The sequence below is a fragment of the Notechis scutatus genome, chromosome 2 (assembly GCF_049901735.1).
Source record: "Notechis scutatus isolate UNSWTSFEM ecotype Mainland chromosome 2, rNotScu1.2, whole genome shotgun sequence".
Taxonomy (NCBI): Eukaryota; Metazoa; Chordata; class Lepidosauria; order Squamata; family Elapidae; genus Notechis; species Notechis scutatus.
Window position 1 is genome coordinate 70,620,407 of NC_142010.1, and position 22,089 is coordinate 70,642,495.

Consider the following 22,089-nt stretch of genomic DNA (forward strand, 5'->3'; position numbering starts at 1 on the left):
CCAAAAGCTATTTCAGTGGAAGAGCTCTGGTGTGGTTTATCCTCTCCTACCAACATGAAGGTGGCTTTTTGCCTGTTTTTCACCCTAGCCCTCTTCTTCTTGTACTCAGGTAAGCTGAGCTTTATAGAAAGAATAGAATAGAATAGAATAGAATAGAATAGAATAGAATAGAATAGAATAGGAGAGTTGGAAGGGACCATTTGAGACAACTGGTTGCCCAATCTTGTCTTAAAAACTTCCAGTGTTGGAGCATTCACAACTTCTGGAAGCAAGTTGTTCGACTGTTTAATTGTTCTGTCAGGAAATTTCTTCTTCCTTCTAGGTTGCTTGATTAGGTTGCTTCTCTCCTTGATTAAGAATCTTGCAAAAGATCCTTTTCATTTAGATGGCATTTTGAGACTTAGATCCACATTATCCATTCAGCCTCACAAAAGTGGGCATTTTAAAGGCTCCTTTACAGGAATGTTGTATTTATGAGGGATTTCCAACCCCAAATTACAGCTGGAATGATGTAGAAATAATATGAATCTTTAGAAATAAAATTGCAGCACTCCATAATCCTGACACCAATAGATGCCAACATTTAAAGACCAAGCAGTGTTAAAGCCCCAGAAAGCATTTCTGATGCTGAATCAAAACCGGGAAGCCCAACTTTAATCAACTGAACTCTAACTACCCATTATATTTAACCCAACATTGTATTCCAACAAAAGTTTAGATCCATTAAGTTGTTTTTGATTGCTTATGTTTGTTTTTATGTTGTCAGCTAATTAAAGAAATTGATATTTAATATGATCATGTTTAGATAAACTATTACTCAGTGATAACTGTATTTGAATATACTTGCATTTGGGACAGAAAGAAATGTGTAAGATCAAATCTTCTTTTTTTGCAGTGAAAAAAATTATTTAGTTGGCCCATATTCGAACTATTGTTTTACTTTATACTGTTTATAAATTGGATCATTTATTTTTAGTTGATCTTTATAATAGTCATTCTCTTTCTATGTTTGTGTATCACTATCTCTCTGTGATGGACAGCTCGTAAAATGAACTGCACCAATGTGACTGCATCAGTCATAATGATATATTGTGTATGGAAACACATCTTCTATAATGTGCATAGACTATGATTCCAAGACCATCATACTTCCCCAATCTAGAACACTGCAGGCACTGGTAGTAGGAATCTCAAGATCTGGTGACCAAATAAGATTGTTAATTCTCAAAAACTAAACTGAGTTTACCAACAGTAGTAGAATAAGTAGAGAAGGAAAGATTCTCTTCCTTATTTTATGGTTGAAATATATTTTACCAAGAAGCCTGTGTAAAATCAGCCTTGAGGAATACAGAATATTATTCTATGTGCTTTCTTAATTTAAAAATATTTGTTTGAAAGATTATCATATGGAATTGGCTGCCATATCTCTTTTAATCATTTCATTTCATCTCTTTTAATCATTTATGAGCAAGAAAACAAGTGAATTTATAACTTATATCAAGCTGAAGGCCAACTGTTCACTATGTAGATAAGGAAGTTGTTATTGGAATTTAATGCAGAAGTATCATATTTCCATAGTTAAATATTAATCTGAAAAAGTTTTATCATAACAGTATTTGCATATACAGTATGTTCCATACATAAAGCACTTACATAGAAGAGTTATTGGATCCCTCCTCTGATAGTGGAATTTGTGGATCAGAAAGTGGTTAGCAGGGACTTCAAAAAGAGCAAACAAGGATATCATGAAAACAGCAGGGGTTCAGCTTGTCACCTTGATGCTATTCTTTTATATGGGTGAACTCCACATAGTAACTGTAAAAATTCCTTTCAAAGAAGCGTCCCTCTTAGAAATGGGCATATTCTGTCACGTATTCCTCAGAAAGAGAGACATTCAGCCATTCTAAAAGCTTCTGCAACCAGAAACAATCTTTAAATTAAGGATTGACTGGAAGGATCATAATGAATACCAAAGTGTACCATGTGGTATTTATCCTATTGCATGAAGAAATCACACATTGCTAGTTGATAAGACAAGAAAATTCCTGTGTAATGAGGTAAATCAATCAATAGACAAAAGGCTTTCATATCACAGTAAGTGCTTATGATGTACCACTTTACTCATGGCTGATGTTAAGATTCAGAAATTTCATGAAGTTTCAAAATTTCCATCTAGTTTCAGATACCTATGGAAGGAAGCTTGAAGATCGTAAGATAATTGGTTCTGAAGACATTTAGAAGGAAATATTTTTTAACTTTATGTTGTCAACTTAATGGATTGTTTTTGTTGCAAATGTAATTCAGTGGTATTGAAAATAATTTCCACATATTGGTATCCGAATATAGGTTTATTGTGACAACATAAAGGAGAATGTGAAATAAAACACATTCATGTTTACATAATTGAAGAAATGTTATCCAGTCAACCATTTTTCAACATCAACTTTAAATTTTATACTTTTATGTTACTGCTGTTTGGTTCTAGGTTCTGTTACTGAAGCAATGGAAGAAGAGGTAAGTGCAATTGTGTCTTTTAAATATATTATTAAATCCATATTGTTATAGTTGAAAATTAAGATCAGTGCTTTTGACAGAGCAGAGAAAAATAAAAAGCAAATCAGATATGAAAATCAATTGCAATGTTATTTTTGACAGATTTACATGGTGCAGATGTAAACTCTAATTGTAATTGTGTTCAGTTTTTAGCTGAGAAATGGCTTGGCTATTAAAATGATGCACTGTCAGGAAAAAAAACACAGTTCAATATCTAAATTATTATAATTTTGTCAGAGAGGTATAGGAAAGATTTTAACTTCTGCTGAGAACAGTCACCTATATTCTTCCATTTGCTTATAATTAATTTGATTCCTAAGGATCAAAATTTCCCCAAGGTAACAAACTTATCAGAGTAATTGAATTGAAAAGGGACTGCAAAAAACTCAAGATCTTTCATAGAGAGTGAGTGGAGGTCAAAATGGCAAACACAGTTCAGTGTGAGTAAGTGTAGAGATACATACATGCACACATACAGACAGATACACATTAGGACAAACCCTGATCTTCGTGGATGTATTTTTGTAATCTGAGCTGGTAGGTGATTCATAAAGAAAAGAGTCAGCCCAATTTATAATTTCCATGCTTGGAAACAGTAGAAAGGGGAATGGAAATATATCAGCCAAATAGTAACATGTTTATATGAACCTATGAGTCCACTGAATCATTCAACCTGAAAAAGGAAATTATAAAACAAAAACAAATGTAACCATCAGATTATAAAGAGATTGGCATTGTTCTCCAGGAGCAAAGCATATCATACAAGGGTTTGTTTTGTTTTTTTCACCTTGAAATAAGACTAGGTAATAGAAGGCAAGTCTATAAAATCATAAATATCATGGTATGTGTGGGTAGAGAGGGTTAGCCCCACCCCCCGTTTTCTCATATATTAGAACTTCCACTACAGCTAAATCCCGGCAGAATCAGGCCTAATAAAAGGAAGTACATTTCATTTTCATTCACTTCATATACCTGTCCTATGGAATTCACTACCATCAGAAATAGTGATGGCCAATATTGATTATTTGAAAGGGAACTGAACAAATTCTTGCTCTGGTTATGGCATGTGTAGCTCAGATGAAGGACTGTTAGATGCCTTTAAGAAAGCATCCACAGTCACAACTGAGGATCAAAACATAACAAAGGCTCAAAGCTGCAATGAAGTGGCTGCAGTATCTCTTCTTTCTATCACACACACACACACACACCCTTCCAATCTGAAGAGAGTCTCATTAGGAACTGAAAGGTGATAGTTCCAATGATAACAAGGTTTATAAATCTAATGTAGACTGTGGATCAGTGTAAGATTACCATTAATCTATTATAGCTTCATTGGAGCGGATAGTTCAGATACTCCAGCTTTGTACTAACTTTACTGGAATAAGATGGGAGTTGTAGGTTTCTGATTTTCTCTCTGATCTAGAGTAAAAATGAGCTATCTTCTAATTAGTTTCAATTTAGCCAATTGTGATGACAATTTATTTTGTTTGGAAGAATGAAAGCACATTTGTAACCACTTAACTTACTATTAATGAAATTCAGCTTAATAAGATACAGCTCTACCTAAGATGTGTCAAAGGTGCTTTTCCCAAAAGGCAACTGGACTTTCTTTGAAAACATTTTGCTTCTCATCCAAGAAGCTTCTTCAGTTCTTGGATGAGAAGCAAAATGTTTCCAAAGGGTGGAGGTGGATGTGGAGGGGGGGGGGGATGACAAGAAAAAAGAAGCTTTGGGATAATCATGGCCTGAATGATGGAGGATCTCTATAGACAGTCTACCCAAGACGTTACAGACACCTCTTAATCCATCCTGGAAGAATGATACAGACCCTTCAAAAAAGGAACATTTTGCTGATGGAACAAGTAAATCCAACCACCATGTTTCTGTGTGATTAATTTTATAACAGTTCAACATTTATTATTTCAATCCTAAGATTTGAAAAAATATATTGTTGCTTTCTGCAGATTCAATGTGGTGATAAGGAGCAAACTGCCTGTACTTTGGAGTTGAAACCACACTGTGGTTCTGATGGTGAAACCTATGCCAACCAGTGCTTGTTCTGCAATGCAGTTGTGTAAGTATAACTTTCAAGTTTTGGAGAATGAAAAACAAGTGATCCCAGAGCTATTGGCTAGTTTGCTCTCAGCATGTAGAGAATTTAAGATTCTTATTGGCTCTCATCTTGCTTCCTGACTAAGGATTTTCTAACAAAAATGAACATTAGAAACTGGGGAAAGGGGCTGTTTTGTCAAATGAAGTGGCCAACAGAATTCATCATCAATTTCAATCGACCTTACACTGGGAGTCAATGCTTCTCGTGCTTTTTCTCTTTGCATTCATTTAATAATGAGTAATTTTACATCTTCTGAATATTCACATCTCACTTTGCTTTTGTCTTATCAGAAGGAGCCGTGGAGCACTTATGCTAAACCACCGTGGACCATGTAAGGAAATCAAGGATGCATAACCATTAAACTAAAAAATCAACTACCATTCCAAATCTCTTGGTTTCTTGCTCACCTGCCATCATAAAGAATGCCATCTTTCTTTGCTTATTATCTACTTTTTCTGAATATTTCTAATAATCTGTAACATATTAATAGTTTAGTAAACAAGTAAGCAACATGATCTGTCTTTTTTTTTTTAACTTCTGCATTCAGTGTATGTATGTATGTGTGTGTGTGTGTGTGTGTGTGTGTGTGTGTGTGTGTGTGTGTGTGTGTGTGTGTATATATATATATATATATATATATATATATATATATATATATATATATATATATATATATATATATTTGTTTTCTTAAGTTTTCGCGGGTACTTACATGTATGGTGTTCGGCTTGGTTCGGGTATTTTCCACGTCATTGTAGTTCTTTTAAAGTTGTAGCAACGTTTCAGCAGAATCTCATCTGCCATCATCAGGCTTCTGTATTGTGTCCGTCTGTGAGTCAGACTTTTACAGTAGTTTCAGATTTGAATTTGGGGCAGCCTATTGCTGTGCCAGAATGGTTTTTCTTCATCCTGATTGGTTGGGAGTCTTGGTCTGTGTTTATTGGTCTCGGAGTTTGCTGTGTTCTGCTTGATTGGTGTCTCTAATATCTTCTGTCTGTTTTTGGCTCTTTTTGTATCTTGATTGGCTGGCAGCATTGTGTTGCTTTAATGGAGGCCTTTAGTGCAGCTTGGCTTCGGGTAAATGGACGGCTATCATTAGTTAGGAAGCTGGGTTTCATCTGGGTGCCTGGTTGGGGTGTGTTTGAGCTGGAGGTATCAGGGGGATCTGTTTGTGCCCAGGTGTTTGCCTGGCTTGTGGTGTGGAGATTTTTTTGTTTGTGAGTGCAGGCTTCCAAATGATTGACAGCCTGGTGGAATCATCTCTTCTGTTCATGCTTTCTGGTCTTTTTTTCAATCTCTATGGCTTCTCTGATGATTCTGTGATTAGGGTTTTCTATAGTGGCCAGGGTTTTGGTGCCATTGAAGTTGATGCTATGACCTGTGGCTTCCATGTGTTGGACTAGTGAGGAAGTGTGTTCCAGATTTTTGACTGCATTTTTGTGTTCATCCAGGCGGGTGCTTATTCTTCTATTGGTCTGTCCAATGTATGTGGCCGGGCATGATGCACAGGGGACTTCGTATATGCCTTGGTTTTCCAGGTCAATTTTATCTTTGGGGTTGCTAAGGATGGCTGCTATTTTTCTGTCTGTTTTGAAGGCAGTCCTGATGTGATGTCTGTGTAGTACCTTACTAATTTTGTCTGTAGTACCTCTTATGTAGGGCAGGACAGCTGTTCCACAGGTCTGTTCATCTTCTGGGTCTCTATTATGTTTCAGTGTGTTTTTGTGGATCAAGCTGGTGATTTTGCTTTTGTGGAAGCCGTTGGCTGTCAGTACTTTATATATAATGTTTTCTTAAGTTTTCGCGGGTACTTACATGTATGGCATTCAGCTTTGTTCGGGTATTTTCCCACGTCATAGTAGTTGTGCTTTTAAAGTTGTAGCGACGTTTCGGCAGAATCTCATCTGCCATCATCAGGCTTCTGTATAGTGTTCATCTGTGAGTCAGGCTTTTACAGTGGTTTTAGATTTGAATTTGGGGCAGCCTATTGCTGTGCCAGAATGGTTTTTTTTCTTCATCCTGATTGGTTGGGAGTCTTGGTCTGTGTTTATTGGTCTTGGAGTTTGCTGTGTTCTGCTTGATTGGTGTTTCTAATATCTTCTGTGTTTTTTTTTTGGCTCTTTTTGTATCTTGATTGGCTGGCAACATTGTGTTACTTTATTGGAGGCCTTTAGTGCAGCTTGGCTCCGGGTAAATGGACGGCTATCATTAGTTAGGAAGCTAGGTTTCATCTGGGTGCCTGGTTGGGGTGTGTTTGAGCTGGAGGTATCAGGGGGGATCTGTTTGTGCCCAGGTGTTAGCCTGGCTTGTGGTGTGGAGATTTTTTTGTTTGTGAGTGCAGGCTTCCAAATGATTGACAGTCTGGTGGAATCATCTCTTCTGTTCATGCTTTCTGGTCTTTTTTCAATCTCTATGGCTTCTCTGATGATTCTGTGGCTGGGGTTTTCTATAGTGGCTAGGGTTTTGGTGCCATTGAAGTTGATGCTATGACCTGTGGCTTCCATGTGTTGGACTAGTGAGGAAGTGTGTTCCAGCTTTTTTACTGCATTTTTGTGTTCATCCAGGCGGGTACTTATTCTTATATTGGTCTGTCCAATGTATGTGGCCGGGCATGATGCACAGGGGACTCAGAAACCCCAAAGATAAAATTGACCTGGAAAACCAAGGCATATACGAAGTCCCCTGTGGATAACATCACAATGGAGGTGGTTGTTGAATTAAGAGGCAACCCCTCACCTCACCCCCATGTATCCTGTTCCTTTCCTCCACATCTTTTAATTATATTTTATCTTGATTGGGATTTTTATTTTTATTCTTTTAAAGATATTTGTTAGGATTTTAATGTTTTAATGCTGGAAGCTATCCAAACTCATTTGCTACGAGATGGGCAGCAAATACATTCAACCATTGAATAAACAAACAATGAACAATCTAATTTTCTGTATGTGACAGAAGAATCTGCTTTTAAATAGCAGAACTGCAAGAGACATCTGGGCAACAGATCAAACCAATATATCCAAAGCAACTGCTACCATTCTAGGATATTCTGCAAATACACAGAAAAAGTACATTTATAGTATTGTATTAACAAAAGAAATGTATTTGAATATGTCATGTCCATCCATTAAATAATTTCATTCATAGTACAGAATATAGAAAGGGTCACGAGGTGTCTATTTTCTATGGTTATATGTTTAAAAGAATTAAGCCCCTTTGAGCTTTACCATGCTAATTACCCACAGTATTGTTCACCATGGCTTTGGAAAGTCCTATGCATTTTGATATGGGGTATAGATACTGAAAATTCTTTGAATTCCTATGTTGTTTTCACAATTAACTGGGTTTTTTTTTTTTTAAAGATTTGCTGATGTTTCATAAATATCAAGCCATAATTTTTGTTGGCTGTATTAAATGATGCATGTGCTTGCTATCAACTTGGCTGGGAATGTAAGCAGGTGCAAACTATATTGGAAATTACTGCACAAATTCTCCAATGTTTTATATAAAACTGAGAGCAAACCAACACTGGCTTTAGAGGAGAAAAGAACACTTACAAGTCTCTACAAACTTCTCCAAATCTGTGTCTTCTAGTTGAACTGGACTCTAATTCACAGTGGCTGAGAATACTACAAGTTATAATCCTATGAAACCAGTCATCCAACACTGCATCACAGCAGTCTGAGTCACTCAATGTTGGAACAGCTTCTTTTTACAACTGAATGATTGTTTAGCCACTCCAATGCTGCATGATTCATCCATATATCTAAGACAACAACTTATGGCCCCACCTACAACAACTTATGGCCCCACAATTTACTGGTTGGTGAGAATTCATGAAAAACAAATTGAATAAATTTTGGAAAAGCAGATAACTTATTAGAAACTAGTGCTTTTAAAATTTTTGCAATGTATAATTTTGAAGAGAAGAAAAATTAATCTTCTTTAATGTGCATGGGAAAAGTGGCATTTGTCAGGAAAAGCAAACCAAGCCACTCCCCTAAAGTATCTTTTCAAGGACTTGATAAACCATAAAACCTGTTCCGCTCACCATAAATCAGTTGGAAGGCTAAAGAATACTGATAATACTAGAAGCAAGCAAAGGCAATATGTTTATGAGTTTAAGCTCATAAAAGTAACCAAGCTTATAAATATTGTCTTTGTTTTCTCAATGTATCATTGTTTTCGTAGTTCCAACTACCTTACTACATAGAATCCGCCCTCTCATGATCAATCAAATATATTCTAATTTACATAACACTATATACATGGGTTGCATTCCTGTCCTTACTTCTGCTGATCTTAAGAAACAATCCATGTTTCAATGGAATTGTTAGCTAAACTCCAATTCTGATTTTCTAGCAAAACCACAGCTCGGTGGCAAAGCAATCCACCAGAAAACACATCTTAGCATTTGAGTCTCTGAACGATTGCTGTATATTGGTTTTATATCTTTATCAACAGTTTCTTAGATACAAGCAAGAACATCTCTCAAAGACTGAACTACTATTGGCCATTAAAACCAAATATTACCTACATCCTTAAAGCTGAGTGTCTGTAGTAAAATTAAAAATGACAGGACACCAATTTTAAGAAATGTATTTATTATCATTTTTCATATTAGCATGCCTGTTCTACTTTCTTCAGAACTATTCTGTTATCTTAATTTGAAACAGGCAACCTGCTTTTGAGCATAAGAATAGCACAGTGAGGGACTATCGGTCGATATTTATCATACTTCCACATTGTGGGCCAAAGCAGCACAAATTATGCAATGCTTTAGAACAACTGTTGCTAAATGTTTTCACTGACAGCACTTGTATCCTGAAGATTGGTTTAGAACAGAACAACAAATGTTCATCTTTTAAGAAGTTAATCCTGGTTTTCTTCAGGGTTAAATCCTCTTATTTGAAACATTTTATATAAAGGATCTTGTCATTCAGATTTGTGCATGACAATATATTTCCCTCTTGATAGTGCTTTCCTGAACAAAAGGAACACTTAACAAATCATTACATAATCAGACAATTCATAAACTTCAATACCATAACATGAAATGTACTTGTTTCTCAAACTGAGAATACAAAAAAAAAACTGGCTCCATGGTCAAGATCAGAATTTGGAAATAGATTTACAGTACTGATAGACTGAATAATTATTTTCCATCCCCCACCCCCTGAAAAACAATACAATCTTCAAACTTTTGGCAATACTACAATAGCAGTAACAAGGAGATTGTTCTACATAGCTTCAGAGATAAGGTTATCTCCGAGGTTTCTTTTCCTTTATTTGTCAGCACTGATCTTCATGAGAGACCAGAACAAACCAAAAGGCCAGGTATAAGAGTCACTCAGGTGGATTAAGTCAGTGTCCAGCACTACTTTATTCTAGCTTATACAAGATCAAAGGATCTCTATCTTCTGTTTGGTTTCAGCATCACAAAATTAAAATTATTGTCCTTGTTTCTTTGAGAGGTACCTGAAAGAAATCAAGACATTGTGTATTTATAACATGAAATATAATTCCCCATTAACATGATACAGATGATCAGAAACACTGGGCATTTCAAAACGATACAACTGCTACTAAGCTGATTGATTTTCTGGAAACATACATATTGGATTACCGTATGTATTCATTTCAGACTGGATACCATATAGCCTTCAGAACCATAATGGGTGGGGAAACCACATCACTTGTGGGAAATGTTTCTTTGCAGTTTCAGTAAAAGGCTTGGTATGGCTTTTCACTTGAGTTAACTACACTTTAATCTCATATATTGCCAAGTCATGAACAGAATTTTGAGAGGTTCCATTTGCTCAACCAAAGCCAACACAGAGCAGATAACAGATTCCACCAAGGTCACTGAAGACATCCTGGTGATCGGCAGATTGGCAATGGCAGCTTCATTTCAATCCTCCAATATTGGCCCTATTTAGACACTCAAAAGTATACACTGTAGAGAGCTTGCAAAGTAGTGTGGGGTGAACGCATTTTTCCCAGCCTCTTGGCACCGAGGAGGAGGATCTGAAGAGGTACTGTAAGTATGGACTATTTCACTGAGGTACCAGATCCTAAGTAGGACTGAAACTAAGTTCAACTCAGCACACCCACAACTTCCCTTCAAACTGTTCCATTCAATTAGAGGGGAAAAAAGATGTGGATCTGATTGCAGAACATGTAACTGCTTTTTTTTCCATTTCCCTAAACGTTTGAATGTAAATTCTAAAAAACGAACACAAGTGCACTGTACTTCATGGCCAAGGATGCAACTCTTTTAACAATTTTAAAGCAACACACATCTCATGACCAATCCTAATTCACTTATATATCAAATTATATAATCTTTACCTTTCCCAGTGTTTGTGGTTCAACTCCAAAAAGTCATCTAATTTTGCTATTTCCTTGAGATACTGAGTAAGTTTTAAAAGCTCTTTATCTTTATCTCTGTTTAAATGTGCCTTCATGAAGGGTTTTATCTGTTGACCAAAAAATAAAATGGGGGTTAATTACATAAGGAGCATACTAACATGGTTGATGGTTTATTCACAGCCTAATCTCATAGATCAGCTTTAACTGATCAGTGGCACAGTTTAAATTCAGCCAATCTCCAACCTCCCACCTTTGAGGATTATGATCTCTTACTCTTTCACTACGGTCAAGAAATCCTGTGCAAAGGACCTTGGATATGCTTCTGTGTACTAATCATATCCATGCAACAACTCAAAGATCCAGGCAGATGCACAATTTTTTTAACTTAATACACAAACTTAAATTAGACATGAGGCAGCATATTGCAACTGAACTTGAGAGCAAGAATAATTTCCTTTCACATGGGACTTTGATTGAATCTTTCTAACAAAAACTGTATTTGCCTTTAAAAGGCCACTAGGTTTTGCACGTGAGTACAGAAGCCTGGCATTCTACATTTGAGAACTTACACCAGCTAGATACGTTGAACTCCTCCCATAATATTCAAACCAGCTAAACTAGTGTAAATAATTGCCTCTATATATTGGACAGAAAATACAATTGAATGTCAGAGAAAGGAACACAAGAACAGTACTGCATGTACTATTGTTCAAATGTAATCACTTGCTGCAAGCTCATTCCAGAAATAAACTTACTTTTTAATTATACCAGCTTTCCATTTTGCATCATTCTCACAGAGAACATGGACTTGTTACTAGAGAGTAAGACTGCCCTCCAGTGTGCAGTCATCAGATTGTAGCAGAGCTACAATACACTATTTTTCTTCCAATCAAATATATGCAAGCCCCCATGAGAGAATGAAGTCTTAGGTGATCTCTGAGCTTGGTTGTTTGTTGTAGATGCTTGGATGCATGATTAGGTAACTTCACCAGTGCTAGGAAGCGTGAGGTTTTCCCTTCTGAATGAAGCTCAGAGGGCACCAAAGACTCCACAGCTCAACTCTGAGCTATGTATATTCTCTTCTATTATAATGAGGGAAATAACTTCATGTCAACTTGTCTCAATTTAAATGTTATTATGATGGGAGTCCTATGAACTTTGGGAGGGAGTATGTTGTTTCAGAAGACAGGCATTGCAACAGGGAAGATGACACAAGATGATGCCATTTAACTGATGAGATCAAGAGCACACCTGTTCTATTTGACCATATTGGATGGACACTAACAATTGGAGATTGGAAATCCCTTAGCTAGCCTGGCCCTATGTTATGAGAGCCCTGAACTACCTTGAATTCATCTGGAAGCTGACTGGTAACTGGTAAAGCAATTGGGTCACATGAGCATAATGTGAGAATCCCAACACCTGTGCTGCCACATTCTGGACTAGCTGTAGCTTCTGGATAATTCTCAGAGGCAGCTTGAGATAGTGCAAAATTGTGTATTCAAAGTACTTGCTCTACCAAATTATATAAATGCAGGCTTGGCTTCTCCATGAACCTGTGACTTAGGAGGGAGAAAAAAGTACACCATGTATGTTTAATTGCAAAGAACAAAAATTAACTGGAATGGTAACTATTATTACCTTTGTTGCAATAGTTTCCACCAGATTCCATGTCCTTCTAAGAGGATTATAAAACTTATCCCAGGCACTACGTGTTGTGCTTATTAAGCCTTGATGACAATAAATTAATGCTCTATGGAACAGCTAATTAAAATTTGCTGCATCTAGTAAACATCTTGTCTCGATTCCTCCTACAGTAACATTCCCATAAACAGTTACCCACAATTTGTCTTGCTATCAATAAAATCTGAACACTGCTTGTTTTTTTTTTTCCTCCAGAAGGAAACACTGATATTATTCTATCAGTGTTATGCTCTATCATGTTTACCTCCATGTGATCACTGATTTTAAAGCTATCTGCATTCATTGGCTACAATTTCCCAAAAGTAGAAAGATTAGGAAGGCAATACTAGCTTGCATCATGACAGCCAAGTAAAACATCTTCCTAAAATCCTGTCAAATTTGAGGATGGGAAGAAACAGATCTGTAATTTTACCAGTCATTTCAGAACAGGTATGTCACACACCTTTATTCTGTTCAAAACAAATTTATCCCCAATTAAATAACCCTTCTGATAGAAAAATTTTAACACCATCAGGTAGAAACTTCTATAAATTATTAGCAAAAGTACCAATATACTGCTGTTGAATTATTCAATATCAAACAATTGCCATTACATATATATTTTACATAAATCAGAGAATAGATGTTGTACAGCAGCTAAAACTGCAGTCCTATAAACTATATTATTTATTTACATGTTTCAAATCCTTATTTCCTATCAACTAACAAAAAGTGTTATGTAAGCCTTTTAGCTTCTCATTTTTTTAATCCACAGCCACCAAAAAGTAGCGGCAAAACATGGAAAAAATTGTGTGATTTTTCTTATTTGTACTAAATAGGTTTAGCATACCTAACATAAGTGTTTTGTTAAAATCCCCCAAGCCTTCCTCCAAACTAGCTACTGCCCTCCAGGGGTACCTGCCATATTTTCCATAGCTGGAAAAAAAGGAGCACTTTAAAACAGTGGTCCCCAACCTTTTTGTACCAGGGACCGGTTTCAAGCAGAAACATTTTTTCAAGGACCGGGGAGGGGAAGAATCCGAGTTTGGTAGTTTGCTTGCAGGCGTTTCATTACCTGACTAGGTAACATCTGATGTTGTTACCTAGTCGGGTAATAAAACGTCTGCCAGCAAACTCCCAAGTTCAGGGAGCGCCTCGGCCCTGCCTCCTCAGCCCCATCCCTCAGGTGTCTCCCTCCTCCCTCCCTCAGGTGTCTGCCTCGTTCCTCTCTCAGTCACTCTATCGCTCCTACAGCAGCCCAGGAAGAAACTACTTCAAAGAAGCTGGGGTGGGGTGGCTTTTCCTGTCGCCACAGCTTCCCGGCGCCCGTTTCACCCCACCCCGCCCGCCCGCCCGCTCGTGGTTCAATCCACAGTGCTCCATTCTACCTGCCTGCCTGCCTGCCTTCTTCGTTTCGGAGCAGCTTCGGCTGATAAAAAGAGGCGAATAGTTATTATTCTCAGCGAAGCTGCTCCCAAACAACCAGACAGGCAGGCAGGCAGAACGAGCACTGTGGATTGAACCGCAGCGAGCGGCGGGCGGTGGGGTGAAACGGGCGCTGGGAAGCTGCGGCGACAGGAAAGCCACCACCTGGCTTCTTTGAAGCAGTTTCTTCCTGGAGGAAGGAGGAGCGAGAAAGCGACTGAGAGAGCTGAGCCAGAGAGAAGGACAGGCTTCGGTTGCTTCCTCCTCCCCTTCTTTCATTTGTGTCCTTGATCCCGATCCCAGCAGCATTCACGGCGAAGAAAGCCGCCATTTTTTTAAAAAAATTTTCTTTGCGGCCGGTAAAGAGTGCTCCACGGCCCGGTACCGGTCCGCGGCCCGGTGGTTGGGGACCCCTGCTTTAAAACATTGCATCAGTGCTAACACCAAAATGGTTTTTACCACATTCTGTACCCAAAAGTACAACGTGGCCTTACTCAGAAGTAGTTGCACCAGTTCTAAAAGAGCTGGTGAAATTATTGTAAGTAGAAAGGAAGTGTGATGTCAGAGGGTCAGGTGCTAGAATAGGATGATGGAGATCCTAGTTCATTCAAGCCTTTCTTTCCAATATTAGATTGGATATACTTAGCCACTAAGGCTTGGAACAGAACCCACGTCCCCATGCTGTTGTTTTAACATAATAGAGGGATTTATGTACATAGTGGCATGAAAAAAAGGAAGGAGCCTTACTAGTAGCAACAATGCTGACAGGATCAAAGGCTGGTTCCAATGAAAGCATCAAAATTGTTCAAATGTAAATCTACCCGAGTTTAGCCCCTTTTTTAGCCAGCTGATATTTTTTTCTAAATAAAAAAATTACCTTTAGTCCATTCTGTGGGTTCATCAGAAAATTTCGACCAATGTCATCAAACATAATAGTATTTTTCTTGCTGTAAAACTCTGAAAATTTGCCCCATATAACTCCTAGAGGTTTCACCTGTAGAAGCAAAGTTGGAAGAAAATCAAATAAAATTGCTGATTTAAACAATTTTAGGAATCTTAAGCCTGTAATCATCTACTCATGATCTCGGAATACATATCACTGAATTTAACAGAATTTATCCCAAACTAATCTTTAAAACAAAATATGTGATAAGATCTCCAACTCAGTAATTCATCACAGCATTACAGAAATTCGAGAATTAACTGCAGCTTGTCTCACTTTTTTAAGTTGTTCAAGCATCTCCCTCCCTTTCTATAAGATACACACTGCAATTCAGATGCCTCGAGCACACAAGACAAATTGCAATGTTCTTAAAGTGTACATTTGTATTGAATACTTCAATCATCTAAAACTATTACTCCTTAGATTATTTTACTGTGGAGTTCCCACTCTGGAGATACTAGTAGCTGAACTATACTGTCTAATCCCTTAAGATTGCATACAATAATCTTTCAGACATACTGCTGATGGAAAAGGCTTGATTGGAAGTCATTGGGTGCTTAATCTGCATTTTATAAAATAAATAGACTACATATATAGACTTCTAAAAATTGAGAAAATATCCCCTCTATAGAAAAGTAATTGCTCATACATCAATTAAGCCCCGCCTTGGAGTGTGCACAGTTATCATGGCAGCACTATCCAACATGAAGGTTATCTTGTAGTTTGCATTGGTGCTCACTCCCAGCTCCTGCAATGCAAAAAGAACAATGATTGAAATTTTGTGCACTAGCTACCTCTCTGCTGTACTTTACAAACCAGAAATAAATAAAAAATCTCTTATTTGCCTAACAAATAAGAGATTTTTTAAAAAAACACTAGCTAAAACATGTTAAAATAAATGCCTACTCCCTCTCTCAAAGGGGACTGTGAAGGTTAGGGTTGGAAGGTGTGCCTTATTTGTTTGTTTGTTTACTTATTTATTTATAAAATTTATAGGCTGCCTAATTTGTACCTACAAATTGTGGCATTGCAGTCAATGAAAGGAACAGAATTGGCTGCTTTACTAAGTTATCCTAGTCAATAGAAGACGCTCATTTTATTTTTATTTCTCAGGTTATTTACAGGCACATTTTGAAAGGATAAGAAATGTAAAAATATTACTTTACAAAAGTAATCTGATGTTCAAAGAAGCAGGTACTTTAACAGGCCAGCTACCTAATTTCTTTTTTTAAAAAAAAAAATCAACACGTTTGAGCAGCTTGGCATATTTTTTGTGTAACAAACAAGAAAGAGACAATGCAACTCTCTCCATACAAGCAGAGCAGCTTCATTTTTGCACCTAGTTGGAATGACTACTATTGTCAAGACAGAGACTATGTTTTGATGGGAAATGCTTGAAAATGTGCTTGGCTTCAGGAATGGGATGTCAAAATACCTAACAGTCCTTTGGGCTTTGTTATATACTGTATATTGTATATAAAAGTGCTACCCATATTTACACAGAAGAGCTCAGTGCATTCAAAAGCTAAGAATGGTCAACAATGTCATGTAAAAGAACAAATCTTATGAACAAGTTTGTTAACCAAGTATTACAAAAAGTTATGATTAAGTTATGATAAGCAAGATAAACTGCTTAATGGTAGCTTTTGAGTGTTCTGCAACTACTATTATCACCTAAATTAATTATCATATTTAAGAATTGCCCATCTCTTTCACACAGAGATTCTATTGTGGACTGATCTAATTTAAGTAAAATACCTTACTATATTCACAAACTAAAATTGTTAATATTAAAAATAGGACACTTTTCTCATCATGGCTATATGCAGGTATTCCAGCACAATTTGTGAAAGTGACTAAGATATTTCAAATAATACAACATTATCCTATTTTTATTGGTAGTGTGTAAAGCTGGCTATACATCCTATCTCCAGAACTTCCAATCCATCAACCCAGAGCATAGATTGTGGTCTGCAAACACAGCTGTATTATTCTTGTAATTTCAAATAGGCTGTATTATTATTGTTGTAATTTTAAACAGGCTATTTATGCTTTTTACATATGAGGTTGTGCTTTATACATAGAGTCTGTGAGGAACTGGGTAAATGACAAGCTGGAGTGATTTAACATGGATTTCTCTGAATTAGGACCTCTGGAAAATTATGTGGTGGATTACATGAAGTCCTGCCAAATACATTATCTAATATGGTGAGTGAGAAGGCAGCTGCACTGAAAAAAAAAGGGCACAGCAAAAAAAAAAGGACAAGTTCTTATTTTCCCCATTCTTAAGATGTATATATGGGAATGTTCCTCTGGGAATTATGTTTATAGGTTAGGTTTGAGGGATCAACTGGGAAATATCTGGTCCAGAGGGGGAAAATATGGGATGATTTCAGGAACTGGTAGTGAGCAGTTATTAGATTCCAATAGATTTAACTCAGACTCTGCTGCTATTTTGGCGTTTAACCATAGGCCAACAGATGAGAGTCTATCGGCTGCTAATCTCTACTAGGAAATACCGTATTTGCCGGCGTATAAGACGACTGGGCGTATAAGACGACCCCCCAACATTTCCACTCAAAATATAGAGTTTGTTATATACTCGCCATATAAGACTACCCCTCTTCCACACACCTTCCACTTTTGCACTTTTTTTTTTTTTTTGGACGCACTTTTCTGCTTTGGACAATTTTGAAATGAGCTAATCCAATTTTGAACCAAGAATATGCAAATAGCTATGGAGTTTAGAAATGAGTTTTAAAATATTTTTCATTGCTTACCATTAAGCGTAAAATATGTTGTAAATAAAATGAGAACACAGGAAACGTTCTCTTCTCAATACAGCTGATCTCTCTCTCTCTCTCTCTCTCTCTCTCTCTCTCTCTCTCTCTCACACACACACACACACACACACACACACACACACACACCAAAACCCGGACACTGAAAAGGCTGCCAAGGAACAGTATATTCAATGCCTTCTCTTTAATCAAGAAACAAGGAATTCCTTAGAATCTTTTTTTTTTTTCCCAAGTGGCCCTCTTTAAAAAAAAAAAATGGAGGTAACACTTTCATTCAAAAAGTCTTCCAGTATCTGGAGTCGCTCAGACATATTGAAGTGAGGCAGGAGAGTAAGTGAAATTTGAAATGATCCAGCTACCGTTTCTTTCCTCCCGCCCAAGGCCATTATCTCCACGCCAAACGAACAAGGGGAGGCAAAGAAGCCAAACACGCTAAAAAGGATCTCTTTATTTTCCTACACAAGGTCACACCTACTTTTCGCATTCAAAGGACAACCTCTCCTCACCACCACCACACACACACACACACACCGCAATACCCGCAAACAATGTTCTGGGCATTAATCACCATTGCTACATTAACCTGGTAAATTTATACCCTGCCTCCCCAGTGTTGCTTTGACGGCAGGATTTCACACAGCGGGCGCTCGTCGCTCTCTTCTCCGCTCTCCCACCGTTCGCACATGTTGGAAGCACCGTAAACCTGATAACCCACCCGGGGCTCCCCATCCTTAACCTACAGCCGCCCGCATGCAAAACCTGCGTGCAAAAAGAAAAAAAAAAAGAAAAAGCACGCCGCACGTGAGGATCTTCGAATCCTCTCCTCCCCACACCGCTAAGGAAGGAAGAGGGGGAAAGGTTGCGCAGCGCGTGGCGAGTGACACCCGCCACACACACATACGCACGCACACACACACACACACACACACCGCTCCCCAGCCTCCCTCCCGGCTGCAACTCAAGCTCGAAGTGGGAGTCGGAGTCCTCCCGGCGTATAAGACACCCCCACTTGGAGGCATGTTTTTCAGGGCAAAAAGTCGTCTTATACGCCGGCAAATACGGTATATGAGAAGTCACAATCCCATGAGCTCTGAGAAAAGTTCCCCAAAGACCTAGATTCAGAATTTAACTCCTCAGAAAGAAGTTCCTTTTTATTCAGGAAAATAATCTGACTGAATTGAGGCTCCTGCAGTTAAAAAGAGGGTTCATTTTTGTCAGTTTCTTTGCTCCTCTACAGCTCACAAGGCCACCTTCCAAATAGTCCTAACAACAAGGATATTTCTAAGGCATAAAAGGAGAATTGGTGAAAAATGAACTCCTTGTCCATTTATTTGCAGGAACTTCCCATCTGCAGAATTAAAATACTTTTTCATGGAAATCCAAGCCAATGGATTTACTTATGCCAGTTTATCAACACCAGAATTCTGCATTCTAATTTAAAGTATATTTAGAATTTTGTGACAAGATCATTTTAAAAACCACGCAAATTCTAAACAATCTAAATAGAACATTAGAAAGAGAAAGGCATATGGAATACTTACTTTCATTTTGGCTTCAATCCATTTCATATTAGTTGCAGCTGAAGTAGAAAAAGAGATTATAAAATGAAAAGTTGTTTTTAAAACAAGGGTAAAGTAATTATTTGGCTATTTTTAAATTTTAGTTTTCATTCTTATTTATAATTAAGAAATCATCCTAACTAGCCCAATGGGTCTGCCGATCAGTTATTAAGAAGGAGGTGTGCATCCTTGCAGCTAAAGTTCTACTTATTTGATGATTCTGGATATTTCTAAGAAAGCTTTCCCCAACCTGATACTACTCAGATGTATTGGAAGAACTATCAAAACTCCTAGCTAGAAGACATTTGATTAGATAGAGATAGAAAACATATAATACCATCATGTATGAATAAATATGAATAAATGAAGGTATGAATAAAGATAGAAACAATCCTAAGGGTATATGTGAAGTTTATACACTGCTCAAAAAAAAATAAAGGGAACACTTAAACAACACAATGTAACTCCAAGTCAATCACACTTCTGTGAAATCACACTGTCCACTTAGGCAGCAACACTGATTGACGATCAATTTCACATGCTGTTGTGTAAATGGAATAGACAATAGGTGGAAAGCATAGGCAGTTAGCAAGACATCCCCAATAAAGGAGTGGTTCTGCAGGTGGTGACCACAGACCACTTCTCAGTTCCTATGCTTTCTGGCTGATGGTTTGGTCACTTTTGAATGCTGGCGGTGCTTTCACTCTAGTGGTAGCATGAGACGAAGTCTACAACCCACACAAGTAGCTCAGGTAGTGCAGCTCATCCAGGATGGCACATCAATGCGATCTGTGGCAAGGTGGTTTGCTGTGTCTGTCAATGTAGTGTCCGATGTGGGTTCCGACATCGGTTGCGACATTATGATCCACAAGGATTTTGAAACGGAAAGCGAGCTGGATATGTCAACGTTATATTTATCTTCATCCTCTCCGTACTGGACTATGCTCAAACATAAAGCCCCACACTTGGTATCATCATCATCTTCCTCCGTGTCAGATGCATTTTGGCTCAAAACGTTTCTTATGAACTCGAGTAGAGAAGCCCCTGAATTTATCTTTGCCCTTAAGTCTAAGATTGGGGGCGCCTCTCTGGACCTATGGACTGGATTTTTATTTGCACCCCTTATCCCTGAACTGAAAATTGGTTTTCATCTGTGTGGAGATGTGAACATCTGGTTTTTTTGGTTTTTTTTTGAAACTAAAAATACTCTCCTGTGGAAAACCACCTTAGAAGGGAAGAAGAAAACTACAATCCGTTTTCTTACAGGCAGTTTCTGGAAGCCAGCTTCGAAGAATAATGGAAAGAGCTGCCCTTCACTTTTAGAAGAATTTACTTCAAAATGACCACACTGATCTAAGTAAGTGCTGCCTCTTATATGCTACAAAAAATAAAGGGAATACTTAAACAACACAATGTAACTCCAAGTCAATCACACTTCTGTGAAATCAAACTGTCCACTTAGGTAGCAACACTGATTGACGATCATTTCACATGCTGTTGTGCAAATGGAATAGACAACAGGTGGAAAGCAGAGGCAGTTAGCAGACATCCCCAATAAAGGAGTGGTTCTGCAGGTGGTGACCACAGACCACTTCTCAGTTCCTATGCTTTCTGGCTGATGGTTTGGTCACTTTTGAATGCTGGCAGTGCTTTCACTCTAGTGGTAGCATGAGACGGGGTCTAAAACCCACACAAGTGGCTCAGGTAGTGCAGCTCATCCAGGATGGCACATCAATGCGAGCTGTGGCAAGAAGGTTTGCTGTGTCTGTCAGCGTAGTGTCCAGAGCATGGAGGCGCTACCAGGAGACAGGCCAGTACATCAGGAGACTTGGAGGAGACTGTAGGAGGGCAACAATCCAGCATTAGGACCGCTACCTCCGCTTTTGTGCAAGGAGGGACAGGAGGAGCACTGCCAGAGCCCTGCAAAATGACCTCCAGCGGGCCACAAATGTGCATGTGGCTGCTCAGTCAGAAACAGACTCCATGTGGGTGGTATGAGGGCCCGACGTCCACAGGTGGGGGTTGGGCTTACAGCCCAACACCGTGCAGGACGTTTGGCATTTGCCAGAGAACACCAAGATTGGCAAATTCGCCACTGGCGCCGTGCTCTTCACAGATGAAAGCAGGTTCACACTGAGCACATGTGACAGACGTGACAGGGTCTGGAGATGCTGTGGAGAACGTTCTGCTGCCTGCAACATCCTCCAGCATGACCAGTTTGGCAGTGGGTCAGTAATGGTGTGGGGTGGCATTTCTTTAGGGGGCGTACAGCCCTCCATGTGCTCGCCAGAGGTAGCCTGACTGCCATTAGGTACTGAGATGAGATCCTCAGACCCTTGTGAGACCATATGCTGGTGCGGTTGGCCCTGGGTTCCTCCTAATGCAAGGCAATGCTAGACCTCATGTGGCTGTAGTGTGTCAGCAGTTCCTGCAAGACGAAGGCATTGATGCTATGGACTGGCCCGCCCGTTCCCCAGACCTGAATCCAATTGAGCACATCTGGGACATCATGTCTCGCTCCATCCACCAACGCCACGTTGCACCACACTGTCCAGGAGTTGGGGGATGCTTTTAGTCCAGGTGTGGGAGGAGATCCCTCAGGAGACCATCCGCCACCTCATCAGGAGCATGCCCAGGCATTGT

At 38.5% G+C, this 22,089-nt stretch overlaps 2 protein-coding genes across 2 annotated transcripts in view; one reads left to right on the forward strand and one right to left on the reverse strand.

The window, feature by feature from the left end:
• Nucleotides 1-5,178, forward strand: LOC148132077 (ovomucoid-like). The gene is made up of 4 exons (XM_087954079.1): nucleotides 1-109; nucleotides 2,486-2,514; nucleotides 4,518-4,627; nucleotides 4,957-5,178. The coding sequence occupies exons 1-4, from the start codon at nucleotides 55-57 to the stop codon at nucleotides 5,018-5,020; spliced, it is 258 nt and encodes an 85-aa protein (XP_087810205.1). The 5' UTR covers nucleotides 1-54; the 3' UTR covers nucleotides 5,021-5,178.
• A 4,072-nt stretch (nucleotides 5,179-9,250) lies between these two features.
• The window catches only part of UBLCP1 (ubiquitin like domain containing CTD phosphatase 1), a 35,880-nt gene continuing 23,041 nt past the window's right edge, over nucleotides 9,251-22,089 (reverse strand). Inside the window, exons 7-11 of the mRNA XM_087955084.1 lie at nucleotides 19,429-19,466; nucleotides 15,736-15,834; nucleotides 15,021-15,137; nucleotides 11,015-11,142; nucleotides 9,251-10,141 (exon numbers count right to left, since the gene is read on the reverse strand). Of these exons, the coding sequence (XP_087811210.1) occupies nucleotides 10,114-10,141; nucleotides 11,015-11,142; nucleotides 15,021-15,137; nucleotides 15,736-15,834; nucleotides 19,429-19,466 (410 nt within the window). The 3' untranslated portion in view covers nucleotides 9,251-10,113. The remainder of the gene's footprint in view (nucleotides 10,142-11,014; nucleotides 11,143-15,020; nucleotides 15,138-15,735; nucleotides 15,835-19,428; nucleotides 19,467-22,089) is intronic.